This window comes from Ursus americanus, chromosome 4 (genome assembly GCF_024610735.1).
Source record: "Ursus americanus isolate L20-20 chromosome 4, mUrsAme1.1.p, whole genome shotgun sequence".
Classification (NCBI taxonomy): domain Eukaryota; kingdom Metazoa; phylum Chordata; class Mammalia; order Carnivora; family Ursidae; genus Ursus; species Ursus americanus.
Genome location: NC_142130.1, coordinates 57412415 through 57427438, shown reverse-complemented (window position 1 = coordinate 57427438; position 15024 = coordinate 57412415). Strand labels below are relative to the sequence as shown.

General features: G+C 36.1%; 1 protein-coding gene and 1 pseudogene across 3 annotated transcripts in view; both read left to right on the top strand.

Annotated features, from left to right (window-relative positions):
- The window catches only part of LOC148110256 (L-gulonolactone oxidase pseudogene), a 60439-nt pseudogene extending 49171 nt beyond the window's left edge, over positions 1-11268 (top strand).
- A 1133-nt stretch (positions 11269-12401) lies between these two features.
- The window catches only part of EPHA6 (EPH receptor A6), an 814184-nt gene continuing 811561 nt past the window's right edge, over positions 12402-15024 (top strand). For all 3 annotated transcript variants that reach the window (XM_045785661.2, XM_087861713.1, XM_087861712.1), the window contains exon 1: positions 12402-12783. In XM_045785661.2, coding sequence (XP_045641617.2) covers positions 12402-12783 — 382 coding nt within the window. The remainder of the gene's footprint in view (positions 12784-15024) is intronic.

Genomic DNA, 15024 nt, shown 5'->3' with positions numbered 1-15024 from the left:
AATTTAAGCACATCAAATATAATTGGAAGATCCTTACAGTTTTCAGAAAGAGAGAAAAATGGAGGTCAGGGTCATTGAAATGAAAATCGTTAACATCAAATATCTTATTAGCAATCATAGGTGACAATGGAGAATGATTGTAAAATTCTTCTAAGAAACAATTTTTGACCTACAATTATACACTCAGCCAAACTGTAAGAGAATAATAAAAATTTTCTGACATGTTAGAGTATAATAATTTTAAAAAATAGTCTGAGCTTGTATCTCATATGTTCTTTCTAAAGAAATAAGCTAAATTGGTGATGGACTAGGAAAAAATATTTTAGGCCAAATGGAAATATTATTATTAAATTTAAATATTAAAACAAAGAATTGAAATATTTTTAAAAGTCCAGCTTAACAATTGTTTATCTATCCCAGAAATAGGTCAGTGCTAGATAAAATCTTACTGATGATTTAAAGAGGATAATCTTTATCAACAAGGAATAAATACCTTGTAATTTGAAAAACAAATAGTGAAACAAAACATTAAATTCTAAAGGCATTTGACAAAGTAATACACAGAATGATACTGTAAAATTAATGAAGTCCTAGAGAAGTTTTCATTTAATCTGAGCCACTAGACCATTATGCTGGCTCAGGATTAGTCCTTAAGATTCATTTCATTCCCCATAGATGTAATCATCAATGTTTCAGCAAATAATATTTATATAATACTATAATGAACAGAGTTTATTATCATAACTGACACAGAAAATATGGAAGACTTAATCATAGTTACTAAACAGAAAGTATACGTTTTAATTAAACCTTTGTGTTGTAAAACAATAATGGTAGTGGTAATGATCATAATAAGAATAATAATGTTATATTTGACAAAGTTATGGTAAGTAGAGAGAGAAATGTAAAAGGATATAGACTGCTCACTTCAAAACCTTGAAATTTGGGGAGTGAAGAGGTACTGTAAATAAAGAAGAATTAAAGATCAATGGTGAATTAAATACTTTAACAGCATACGGAGACAGAGAAAAATAGTTAAGTTAGTGTAGGTGAGCTTAATTCCACATTTTCATAGTGGGGAGTTAGAAGATGTTTTTTAAATGTGATAAATCAAAAAAAAAAAAAAAAAGGAATGACGTTTCACCTAGAGCTGTACTACCCAATACAATAGTCACTAAACCACATGTATCCAATAAATTTACATTGGTTAAAATTAAATGAAATCAAAATGTATTTCCAAGTTACATATTTCAAGAGCTCAATAGTCACATATGGCCAGTGGTTACCCTATTTAGGCAATGCAGAATAGAACATTTTTCTCATCTTGGAAAGTTCTATTGGAAAACACCAATCTAGAGTAATGAAATTGAATACTAGAAAACTAAAACAGAAATAGGTGGGTTAAGTCCAAGGATTGGCACTTAGAGCTGAAAATTGTTAGAGATTTTTTTATTTTATATATAACTGGGAAATTTGGATCTGTATTTCTATATAGCTATATTACTTTTAAAATAACACAATGACTATAATACAAAAATGAATAATCAATACTCTGTCACAAAAATGCTCGTTATTAATTTTTAATAAATTAGATTTCACTTAAAACTACACAAATAAGTAATGATAGAGATCAGGAAATACTCGGTATTAGCCAAAAAACAGGTTGAATGCAAAGAATATGAGCAAATACTGTGCTATTTATTACCTGTGTAACTCTGGATAGTTTATCTTTCAAGCCTCACATTCTTAAATGCATATCATTGGTGCTGGTATTGTTGAATTGTTGGCTGTTGATAAAATAGACCAGCATGGCTCCAATTTCACATATCATAAAAAAGATTCTTTCACATTGTTTTTTGAAAGGCAAATAAAGAAAAAATTGAGTTATCAGATTAGTTGTGTGTCTGAAAGGAGGGATAGTGCACAAAGGAAATACTTAAAGACAGGATAAAAGAAATGGATTCTTTTAAATTATTTTGCATTTTTGCCTAGAATTTACAATTTAGGGAATTATTGTCTTATTTCTGTCATTGTAGCATATTAAGACTTTCTTTAGGAAAAGAATTGTGCTTTTTTCCCCATCAGGTAATATTACAAAATAATTTTATATACTAAAAATACCAATTCATTTCAACACTTTGAAATTCTGCATCAATATTATATATGTTAATAATACTGAATAGTTTTTGAAAATCATGCAACCTACCAAAATCCTATTTGGCTTACAATATTTTCATCATCTATCTCATGTACCAAGGCCTTTCTTTCCTAGTTATTTTCATATCTTTTTATGTAATCCACGTCACAAGACAATTTGTATATAAATAAATCCTAAATTCTTTAAAATCAAGCAACCAGTGGAGAAATTGAAATGCAACATAAATTTGAATGCATGATCCAACTTCAACCATGTAAGAGTATGTATTTGAGAAGGGTAAGGTTAAGATGCTTGAAATGCACTAAAACAGCAATAGTAATTACATTACAGTAGTACAATAAAAGAGAGTTATTTTTCTTTTCAATTTCCACATATTCTATTATATTGTTATGCTACTTTTAAAATTTAAAAGGATAAGTTAAAAAGATAAATATGTTTTACCTTTGCAACAAAATGTATCAATTGACTCAAATGTCCTTTTGATTTTTGGCATAAATGTAACCATTTTCATAATGGCAAGAGGGTAAAATACTCAGGTACTTTATCCTTGAGGTTGTTGTTGTTGTTGTTGTTTTTTAAAGCCTCTCATTCACATATAGTACATTTGTGAAATGGTCTTTACACTCACACAGAATATTAACATTTAATATAATCCTCCTATTTGTTCTTTCTGGCTGAAAATTAGGGATTATTTTCGATGAGGATTTGAGTTCCTCATTTTTGGTGGTGTTTAAAGTATATTGAATGTGGATTACTCAGTCCCTGCCTAGTTGATAAACACATGATAAACTCATATCTAGCTTTAGAAATGATCATTTCTTCAGTAGGAGAGTTGATGCTGGGCTAGGACAACACAGTAACATAAAAGATGAATATGTTTTGATGAATCATGAGACATATGACTAATTTATGTAAGGTTCAAAGTTAGTTTTTCTCATTTTTTATGAAAATAAATGTATTCTAAACTAATTCTTGAATTAACAATTTCATTATGCATTTGTGTATAGTTTCAGAACATAGAATTAATGATGTATTTAAAGATTTGGAGTGATTCGATCTGATTTTCTGGAAGAAGAATGAGGACAGAAATCTAGGTATGATTTGAGAAAAGACAAAGTTACTTCAGAAAATATACAGTTGAGAAGCTAGAAATATTGCTTCAAAGTCTCTTCAATAGCTCAGTTTATGGTTTGAATAGACTTTTAAAAATATACATTTGTTTTCTGTCTAATTAGGCACTTCAGCCATTTCTAGGCACTAATGAGATAGCGTGAACCACCATTCAAATCATTAGGAAGTCTATTCTTTCTATCTTCAAAGTATATGGGAAATCCATCCACTTTCTCCTTTCTGTCAACATCCTAAGACAAACTGCTATTAGCTCACTCCAGAATTACTGCCAAAACCTCCTATTTCTTCTCTCTGTTAATGTTCTTGCTGACATTGTAATTATTCTAAAATGTAATAATTATTGCTCTGCCTCTTACTAGCTTGTAATCTATATGCTTTGGCTTCATCATTTGTAAATGGGTACAATAAAAGTACCTACCTTATAGGGCTGTGAATGTTAATGGACTAACATGTATAGTGTATTTAGAACAGTGTGAGACATACAATAGGCACTTAGTACATACTAACCCTAGAATGTAAGTTCTGTGAGAGCAAACTTTTTTGTCCATTTTGTTCATCACTTTAATACTCAGTGCCTAGAGAAAGACGCATTCATGGAATGCAAAACATAATAGCTGAATAAATATGAGTTAGTAGCATTGGGAGACAGGTGCCATTTAAGAGAAAGATCTTAAGAAAAAAGAAAAATTATCCTGCAAGAGTCAGCAAGTGTAAATGTTGGGCCATGAGAAAGAAGAATGAGGTCATTTGGGAACAGTCAAAATTGGGAAGGAGATTCACTGAAAATACTCCACAAACTGAACTTAATTTTATAGAATTAGATAAATTTTACATAGATAGATACACAGATAAATGGAAATAAGTATGTACATGCTTGTGTATATTTGGGTCAACATGCAAGGATACAAGAGAGGCAGAATAGCAATGAAAGTCATAGCTTTCAGATTCAGGTTGCTTGGGTTCACATCCTTGCTTTACCACTTACTGGCCAGGTAACTGTGGCAAGTTCTGTGTGCCAGCTTTCTAATCTATAAAATAAGGATAATAAAAGCAACAACTTCAGAGTGTTGTTTTGAGTATTAATGGAATTCCTATTTATAATTGGTATTTATAATTATTATCTGAAATTATTGTTTGTACTTGGATAGTACTGGCACATAGTAAATATTATGTAACTGCTTTCTAAGTAACAGAAAAAATAATACATTTTAGGGGCGCCTGGGTGGCACAGTGGTTAAGCGTCTGCCTTTGGCTCAGGGTGTGATCCCGGCGTTGTGGGATCGAGCCCCACATCAGGCTCCTCTGCTATGAGCCTGCTTCTTCCTCTCCCATTCCCCCTGCTTGTGTTCCCTCTCTCGCTGGCTGACTCTGTCTCTGTCAAATAAATAAATAAATAATCTTAAAAAAAAAAAAAGAAAAAATAATACTTTTTAATTATAGTTCAAGATTTCTTTAGGAGATGACATTTTTATTGGATTTTTTTTCTTTTTTCTTTTTTTCTTTCTTTCTTTCTTTCTTTTTTTTTTTTTTGCTTTGGTGCTTATGACAAATTAAAGTTACTGAAAGATAGCATCAAGTGACAAACAGGATATGATATAAATGAAACAGTGGTAAACAGATTCTCAGGCTTTCCTAAGAATCCTCATATTTTAAAAAAATCTACCAACATGAAAACGGGATCCTGCCAATATTTTTACATGCAAATCTAAAATTAAAGAGGAGAAAGAAAAAAACCCAAAACACGAAGACAAACATATTATAGCATCTAAAGGCAAGGCAAAAATCTTCCTGCTTCTTTAACAAATCTCTGGGTAAGGTTATTAGTTTTGGAACCTCCACTACTGTTATTGAGTCTCTCCGGTCACTGTAATTTTGTGAAATTCTGGCCGTGCAACAGTCACAGTAGGCATAGCGGGGTTGATGGCAGCTCCTGAGCCTTTATTAAAATTGTAGCATACAAGATTAGGCACACTGGGCCAGTAATTCTATTCAGAATTGAAATAATTTTAAATATTATGGATTTCTATCAAGGTGACTATTTTTAATGTCTTCTGATCAACTCAATGTTATATAAAAAAAGCACATCATGTCAGGCTAGCTTTGAAGACAGTATAAGTACATGTACCAGCAGAGTTATTGTTCAAAGTGTGCTTCATTTTTGTTCATGATAACCATGACTGTGTGTGACAGAATCGCTGTAGGAAGAATAGGCTGTTCTTGTAAAAAAGGCATACTGTGTGCATTCAAGGTTTACATGGTTTTCAAATCCCTTTCTTATTTCCCCCAATCATAAACATGGAAGTATTGAAAACAAAACGAGAGAGAGAGAGAATAAACCAGTATCTATAATCATATATATATATAACATGTGCTATCGAATGTGGTAGCCACTGCCACACATTTAATTTTAAATTTATTAACGTTAAGAAAAACTAAAAATTCATTTCCTCAGTGATACTAGACTATATTCAAACACTGAAAAGCTCTGTGTGGATGTGGCTATTGGCTACTGTATTGAACAACACAGATATATAGTATCTCTCACATCTCACTAAGTCCTACTGGGCAGCAATAATATAGCATCTGTTTTGGATAAATCACATATAAGCTTGATATTTTATTTGAAAATTGTACATATTCTCAATGAACAAGAAACTTAATTTTTTTCCATTGGATTGAAAATACTCAAAAATAAGCATGAATATACTTCCAATTTCTTATATATTTTAAACCATGATGCACAATAAATCAGGAAGAAATAAATCAAGAATAGTCTTTGACTATATATTAACAATAATCGAAGTTAACCTAGTGTTTATGTTTGCTTTCATTAATATATAAAATTTTATTTTTACCTCTAAAAATAGCAAAGATATTACAATCAAATTCCAAATACTATGAACATCAGTATACTTCTAATACTATGGACCATGAATCGAATTTAATAGTGGGATGCTTAGAGGAGTCTCACATGGGCTCCAAATTGGGGTTTACATCCTGAGTAGCACAAGTCCATTTTCGTAACAACTCAGAATGGGCACATCATGTATGTAATATATGTTATTCACACATAATAAGTTATAAAGTTATAATGACTCAAGTATTTAATGATCTTAAGCAAACAGAAAAAGGGCAAGTAGGTACTATTTTTTAGTTGAAATAAGTAAGATTTCAATTATCTTTAATGAAAAGATTAATAAAGATGGTAAATTTGACTAAAAAATATAATTAGTATTTAAATACAATTATTTATTTTTTATTTTTTTGTAGAGATGTAAAAGAAGCATTCTCTGCTCTAAAAACTGCTCAAGGTTCTTGGGAAGGCTGTATATGTGTTCAAACTTAGGCAAAAATATGAAGGACCATACGTTGTCAAATGAATGGTATAAGTGAAGTTACATATAATTTTTAACCATATAATAATTATAAGATGATACTGAAAAATGTTTATATTCCATGTAAACATTTAACAGCCATAGTAAAGAAACACACTATGATTAAAATGATGTGGAACCCCTGACATAAAAGGTAAATATTAGGCATGTTAAGTTTTCACTGGGTTGTTATAGGTCACTTGGAAATATAACAAGACGTCATTCAGGAATTGTTATTGTATTTTTTAAAAAGTTTAATATACACCAAAAAAACCAGAATTTCAAAAATGCAAACATGGTATCTACCTTCAAACTAAACTGAAATATTATAAGAAACATTTTTACAAAAAGAACCTTACTTACAAAATCCAGTTTGAGATGCATTAATCACTTCTTTTCATCTGACACTTCTAATCTACCTCTAATTTGTAGTAAGAAAACATGTTTTGCATTATTTGTATAAAGATAATTAAAATGTTTAGCTGATAATGATTATTAACATGGATAATATTATTAATAAATTTAACATTTAACTATTTGACATACCCAAGAATTTGTATTACAAAACCTAGCTTTGTCTTTTCCTGAAGCAGGGCATGAATGTCTTAATTCATGTATAATAGAAGACAAAATAGATTAAGGCTGTTTTGATAGACTAATGCTAATACCTGTATAGAAATTAATAACAGTATTCCTGTGATATTTTTATCTTATTTGTTCTGATGGAAATAGGTGTATTTCAACATATAAAGGCTTTTTAAAGGTAGTTTTACTTCTATCATAGCTGTTCTCTTTTTGATATTTAGAATATGCTCTTTAATGATATTTATTATTATTCAATAAAAACGAAGTTTTTCATTCAACTGGTCATGAAAGATAAATTGAATTAAAATGTTACTAATAAAACTGAAATAAATTAAATAATTAAAAAAATTCTCTACATAATTTAGCTAAAATTAATTTTTGTGAATACTTGATACCACACAGACTGTTAAGTAAATCTCATTAAAAAGGCAGGTAAATTTAATCTGGTTGACTCATTTGGCCATTCTGCATAACCTTTAGTTTTGTATTTGCCAGTAGTAAAACTTCTTGAGTTAGCTTTCAGAGGATGAACCAATCCTTACCAAAAGTTTAAGCAAAAGTAGTAATGTTAGAGATCCATGTCTTAAAGGGTGAGGGTATGATTCCTTTCCTCTTATTTAACTATAATAATTTGAAACTCCACTATAGGATAAGAGAATGCTTTGTATTGGAAAAATTCATATGTCTGTAACTTTAATATAATATAAACTTCTGATGGTTACGAACTAAATCCAAGTAATTTTTGTACCTTCCCCATAATGCTTAGCGCAGATACACGTGGAAATCTCACTTGGTAAATGTTACTGAATTAGAAAAGTACTAGAGAGAAGGCTTTCATTGAATTACAAACACACTCACACACATATTTTTATATATCTATACTTAACACATGCATGATGTATGTATATATTTGTACATATATTTTATTATAAAGTGTAATATAACACAAAAATACAATGCAACATCACAGCAGAATAAATCATCGTGTTTATCTAGCCTCAAGTTGATTCTTTTTTTCTGTGAAGTTTTTAGGACTTGATATGCTAACAATAAAGTAAAATCCCAGCACTGTTTTGAATGTCTTCTTGCAGAAAAGTATCCTAATATCACCTCCTAATATCAAAGAAAAATTTCTGAAGTGTGTTTTCCTTCTGATTACATATTTTGTTAAAGGAAAAAGCTTCAAATTAACTGTATTTGACGTTATGGATTTTTTTTTTATTTTAGTGGTCCACATGGTGAAACATAAAACTTAAGCTTTTAATGAATTTATACTTTAAAGTCGATGACATGACAGCAATAATAGTTTGCAGCATGTCTCTAAATTTTATATTAACAAAAAAGACTTGGACTAATTATACCTATTCAAAGTTCTAAACTAATATTTTAAGACCTGATGTTTTGACATACCTGAGAATCAACATTCTTTATTTATGTTGCTTCTACCTTGACCTTAGAAAATGCAAATTACAGATATAAATGGATTAATTTACTCTTCTACAAGAATAAAATACCTAAGACTTTCTCAAGCCTTGAAACATGCTGAGTATTAAACATGATAATCCTTCTTTTTTTCCTCAAAGGGATTAATTGCAGGTTAAGTCTTCTCTTTCATCTTTTTAAAAAGCAAACAGTATTTGTGAATACTATTATTTCTATTATAAATGAAAGCTTAGACTAGTTTTAGTGTTATATATATATTTTTAATTGAACTGTGGTTGACATACAATATTATATTAGTTTTAAGTGTACAACAAAGTGAGTCGACACTTTATATACATTATGAAATGTTCACCAGGATGAGTGTAGTTACCATCCATCAGCATACAAAGTTCTTACAATATTATTGACTATACTCCCTATGCTGTACTTCTCATCCCTGTGATTTATTTATTTTATAAGTGGAAGTTTGTACCTCTTAATCCCCTTTACCTCATATATTCTTTATTTAATGAAATTTTAATCATTCTTACCTGAATCCGGACCAGGTGTATATACCATATATCATGAAGAACAGCAGTCTGAGAGAATACAAAAGAATTCTGAATATACTACTGAAAAATGAGACATGAATGCTTTTCTGAATATGGGTATGATTCAAACAGACAAGTGCAGATAAATCTACATGAATATTACATCTAGTTCACTGAGTGGCTTATAATTTTGAAACTGTCACATGTAGCAGATATATCAACACTGTTAGAAAATCAAAAAGGAAGTACATTTTTGTTAAGTGAAATTGCTTCTACCTCATATAAGATAACCATGACTATATTTTAAATAAAAACTTAGCTTCTAAAAAATTATTTTTACTTATATTATCAACTCTTCTCTAAGAGAAGAGAACTGAGCACATAAAAGAGCTCAAAAAATATTTGAGAATGAATATCCATATATACATTGTGTGTGTGTGTATGTGTTTATAGAAATATGTGTGTTTATATATACGTATACTGTATAACACAATGGTCAAAGAGTTATAGTCATTCTTTTGGAATCTCAGTTTAGTCAAAGGTCATGATAATTATATTTTCATTCATGTTCTTTGAGATGAGGTTTTACTTAAGAGGTCATTATCTTCTAGACTTGCAATTGAGAATATCTAAATATATATGCGATCAACAATATCTAAATATTAAAGTATATTTTTATTTTAATATTGATAAAAATCTTCTAATTTTTTTTTCTTAAAAACCAAAACTAGAATGTGACTATCAATTACCTGACCAGGTAAGTAATATATGTCACGCTTCACTATGACTTATTTAAACAAACAAAAATTGTGAATTGTAGATGAATTGTAGGTAAAGATAGAAATCCAGTTTAAAAATTGAAATCTAACTTTAAAAAGGTCATGAAAATATAGTGTTTGACAGTAAATGAAAAGATTGGGCAAAATATCAGTATAACGAATCATTAACACTTCTAAGAACATTTATTTAGACATAACAACTTATATTATAATGCAGCCTTTTAACTTCACAGTTTGCAAATTATAAACTGAGTCTGCAAATGCCCATGCGGTCAGTCACTATTAGTTAAGAGTGGTAAAATCAGTAGTAAAATCAAATTTTACTCCTTTAAGTACCAATACATAAACTCCATACTTGGTTATCTTTTCAGAAGTGATTTGCATACATTTAAATTGGCGTGGACACCTTTAAAGAGAGGCAGTGTTTGAATTCGTAAGGAGAGTTAAAGTACAGTCACCAATCGGAAACCTCCCTTACATCCTCAAAATCACTTGCATTTCACATTTCTCTCCACGCAGCTGAAGTAAACGTGGGGCCTCTTTTTTTTCTGTTCTCTCCGCTTTCAGTTATTTTAAGCCAATAACTGAACTTCAACTACCATACATGACACAAACGTCTCAGCGTGGAAACACATCGAACGGGAGGATTCCTTCTCTTCCAGAATTCTGTAAGCGTCGAACGCTGACCCTTTGCTCCTCGATCTACTATGTCCCCAAGACTTGCCACTGTGCCATTTCCCTCCCGTTGCCCTCTGTCCACTTTGAAAATATCGTTTTACCCTCTATAATACCGCTCCTTTCTCTTCTCGGTTCAGCTTTCTCCATTGCCATAAATATTTCTTTAAAATACTCAGAGTTTTGAGGTGGGCTTTTCAACCTCACTCGACTGTGACAGAAAGAAAATGATGATGCTAATAATAATAACAGCTAATAAACTATAACAGAACGCCCACACTAGCGATATGGGTTATTCGGCGCCACCCCCCCCCCCAAAACCACCTCAAGTTTAGTCTGAGAGCATTCCTCCTTCCTTTTTCCTTCCTTGCGTGAGGAGACGCCTCCACCTGCGAGCAGTGGAGGCATTTTTGTTGTCGACTAACCCCCTCTAGCGCCGAACTGGTAGCATCCGAGCCGCGACTGCCAGGCGGGCCGAGCGCAGGGCTTGGCGGAGCTCAGGAGAGCTGGCGGTTCCGGCCCTGCCCTCTGCGCCCGCCTCGGCCGCGGGGCGAGGGCGCGAGGGCCACGGACACGAGACCTCTCTCTGTTAGCACTGCGTGTTGTCCCGGCCCTGCGCTGAGAGACGCGTGATCCCAAGTAGCCAGTGAGTCTGCGGCTTCCCACCGACCCGAGCGCAGGGAGGGAGGAGGTGCCGCGAGGGGGCGGCTTGCGTGGGGAGAGCAGTCCGTTCGCCGCGCACTCGGCGCCGCCGTGGACGTTGCTGCGCGCCGCTCAGCCCTCGGGCTGCTCGGAGCGCACGGTCCGACGCCGCCACGCCGGGGGCACGCCAGGGGCGCTCCGGGCCCGGGAATCCCAGCGCCCACGACTGCGACAATGCTCGTGACCTCCACCGCGAAGTCACCGCCGCACAGCGACGCGAAGACTTCAGTGAGCCCCGGCGCCCGCCCGTATCCAGCCTGATGTGACTCTCCTCAGCTGCTTGCTCTTTTTGATTTACTAGGACTCAAAGCAGCGGAGGCGGCCACAAAGTTGACGCGCTCGCCCTCGTGGGCAAGTTTGGGCCATCCGAGCTGTGGAGTGGTTAGGTTGGCGGCCGCTGCCAGGCTCGCCCCAGACCGGGAGCGCTTGGCCACAGCACTCACCCCCTCCAGCGGCGGAAATATGAAGTCAGAGGGAAGCGGTGTCAGGGGCTGACTAGCCCTAAAGCGCTCGGCGCTGCTGCCGGGAAATGGGGAGCAAAGTGTTTGGGGGACTAAGTCCGGCCTCAGAGATGCTCCGAAAGCGGCTGCCAAGGCCGAGGCGCACCGCTCACGCGGCGGAGTTGGAAGTGTCCGCTGTGCAAGCCGCTGTCGTCGCCACCTAGGCGAGGGGCTGGGGGCGCAGCCCGTACGTAGCTCGCTCGGACCACTCGCGACCCCGCGGAGCCACCTCGTTTGCTCGGCTCTGGCCACACCGGCCGGAGGAGAGCCCGCGGTTCCCCCGCCGCTTCACAGCTGCTGTGCCTCTTCTTTTGGCTCTCCAAGTGCCCACCTCAGTCCGGAGAGGCGCTCGGGCCGCCTGAACTGCCCGCCGCACCTGGTCGTCCCTCCCCCTACTCCCCCCGTGAGGCGCCCTCCTCCGCCCCTCGCTCCCCTCCCCCAAACCACAGCCCGAGCTCGCTCCTGCGCGCGCGCTCTCCCGGGCCCAAGTGAATAGTCCTCGCGCGAGCGGGACACGGTGGTGGATGCAATTCCGCTCGCTTACAGCAGCCAGGAGCTCCCTGGCGCCGCAGGCAGCGTCCTCCTCCGAAGCAGCTGCGCCTGCACCTGGGCAGCCTGGACCTTCGTGCCCTGCCCCCGGGGCCTCGCGCGGGGGGCGCCCCGGGACACCTCCTGCGGACCGGGTGGAGGAGGAAGAGGCGGAGGAAGAAGACGTGGACCGGGACCCCTACCCTACGCAAAACACCTGGCCCCGTTGCTGTCACTTCTCTTTAAGTGAGAGAAGAAGAGAGCCGGGGAGAGTCATGGGGGGCTGCGAAGTCCGGGAATTTCTTTTGCAATTTGGTTTCTTCTTGCCTTTGCTGACAGCTTGGCCAGGCGACTGCAGTCACGTCTCCAACAACCAAGGTAAGGGACAGGGCGGAGAAGGGGGTGGGGGCGGGAGGAGGCCGGTGCTCTGAGGACCGGTGCATTGGTCGCCTCCAGGTAACTTCGTCCCGGGGTAGGCTTCCCCGGGCTCACCACAGGAAAGGTCGAGAATGTCCCCTTACTAGAGCGCCTGGACAGGCGACCTCAGGAGTTGCGGTCCCTTTGGCTCCCATATGTCTTTAAACGGATGCGTGGGCATCAGCAGCAGTTGGGTCCCACCGCTCGCGGTCGCGGGACCGCTCCCCGCGGCGCTGTCTCCACAGGAGGTCAGGCTCTGTGGCACGGGTTTAATGGACTTCTGGCTCTTCGCGGTTGCTCACAGCACGGTAACATGTAGGTTCTCACTTGCCTTCATGAAAGCAGATAGCTCCGCTGTACTCTGTGACCAGATACCAACCTTTTGCCTGCGGTAGCTATGCTGCCCTCGCCCAGCCGCAGCCACCTTACCCCATCCAGACCGAATGTGGACTTGTTTGAAATTATTCCTGGACCAGATGCCCAGATTTTTGTGGTTTCTTTCTTGAGATGGTAGGGGTGGGGGTGGGGCGCGGGGAGACAAACGTTAAGTGTGAATTTCCAAGTTGTGAATATCCTATTCATAAAGTCGAGTCACTGACACATTTTTTCTTAGGAAGAAGACTTTGTTTCAATAGGTAAAGTGGTAAAGTGAAACTGAATAGTATGTGAAAAGTGAGTCAGGTTTACCGAATGGGAAACACTGGGAATTCTTGAACATTTTATTTCTATTCAACAATCTTTATAAGACATATCTTACTGGATTTCTGCTACGAATATTTAAGGATCTATAAAAATATCACCTGCATAATCTAAATTTCTTGAACTAAGCGGCGAACAACCATAAAAGTTTTCCAGCATGTACCTGGCTGGATGCTCTCATTGGCGCTGTGATGACCATCAATATGTCACCTGTTATGTCACACTTTTCTAAAGACCTCAAATGTAAAACTTTATAGTTACCATTTAATGTGTAAGTCCTCGAAATAATTTGCAGATATAAAAATGGAGGTCAGATGACATGGAAGTGTGCACTTGCTTTGTGAGGATGAGAAGGTTAAAGGAGAAGGCAAGTAAAACAACACACCCTTCTTTTTTGTCATAAACGTATGACCATTTTATTTTACTTGGAAAGATAATTATTCAGAATCAGTATTCAGTTCTTATTTATACAGCTGGTACCTTTTCCCTAATTATTTGTGTGGTTTTTTTTCCTGCCAGATTGCAATCACAAATGCATATGTAAATTTGGAAATCATACATAACTCTCATGCCTTAGAAGATATATCAAATAAGTGCCACCCAAAGTGCCATACTTGCCTGTGGTGGTGTATTACCTCCACACACACATTCCTCATCTGTTTTCAAGGGCTATTGGCATTACATATTGAAGGGGTAGTTACTTAATATACCTCTGTGAAAATAGAAGATTGTAAAAGATAACATAAAATTATTTACTTGCACTTTTTTTTGCAGGGAGAGAAAAACAAGTTTTAATAATCAGAAAGTCAAACATTTATATTGTGCTATATGTTAGTATTTAGTATGTTAATACACATCTCTTTAGTAGCCTCATTAAAAAGAGAGTTGTTTACTAGAAATCTTTAACAGTTATTTCCATGCAATAATTTCCCTAAATCAACATTTAGTTTCTCACTAAGTGTCTATGATATACCACTTACCATCCTAGGCCCTGGGGAAACTTACATAAGTAAAACACGTATCAGAATCTCCAAACGACTAAAGTGTCATTCTACCAAAATGTGTCAAGTGTTAAAGTATGACCTTTCACATATTCATATTAAATTTAAGGGCATAGAGGAGTTATTTGTTAACCTCTTGCAATAATTTTTATTTGTTTATTGTAATGACTTTTCCATACTTTTTAAAGACATCTTACCTAAAATATTTACCAAATATATATAATTTGTGTGTTTTTATCAATTAGCTTAATTTAATGTCTGTGAATGAATATTACTCAGTTTACCCATTCATGAAGTAGGATCATTAAAGATAGACCACTTAAACTCTCAATTTGAGTTCTCATTATTGTAATGGAAACACAAGCTATGCATAAGATTACGCTTGACTAATATAGTACCTAAAGGCTAAGTTGGGTAAAATTTCGAGGAGTTCTTCAGCACAAGAATGTAGAGAAAATATGCTCAGATATTTTTATTGGCACAAATGATTGCTTATAAAATG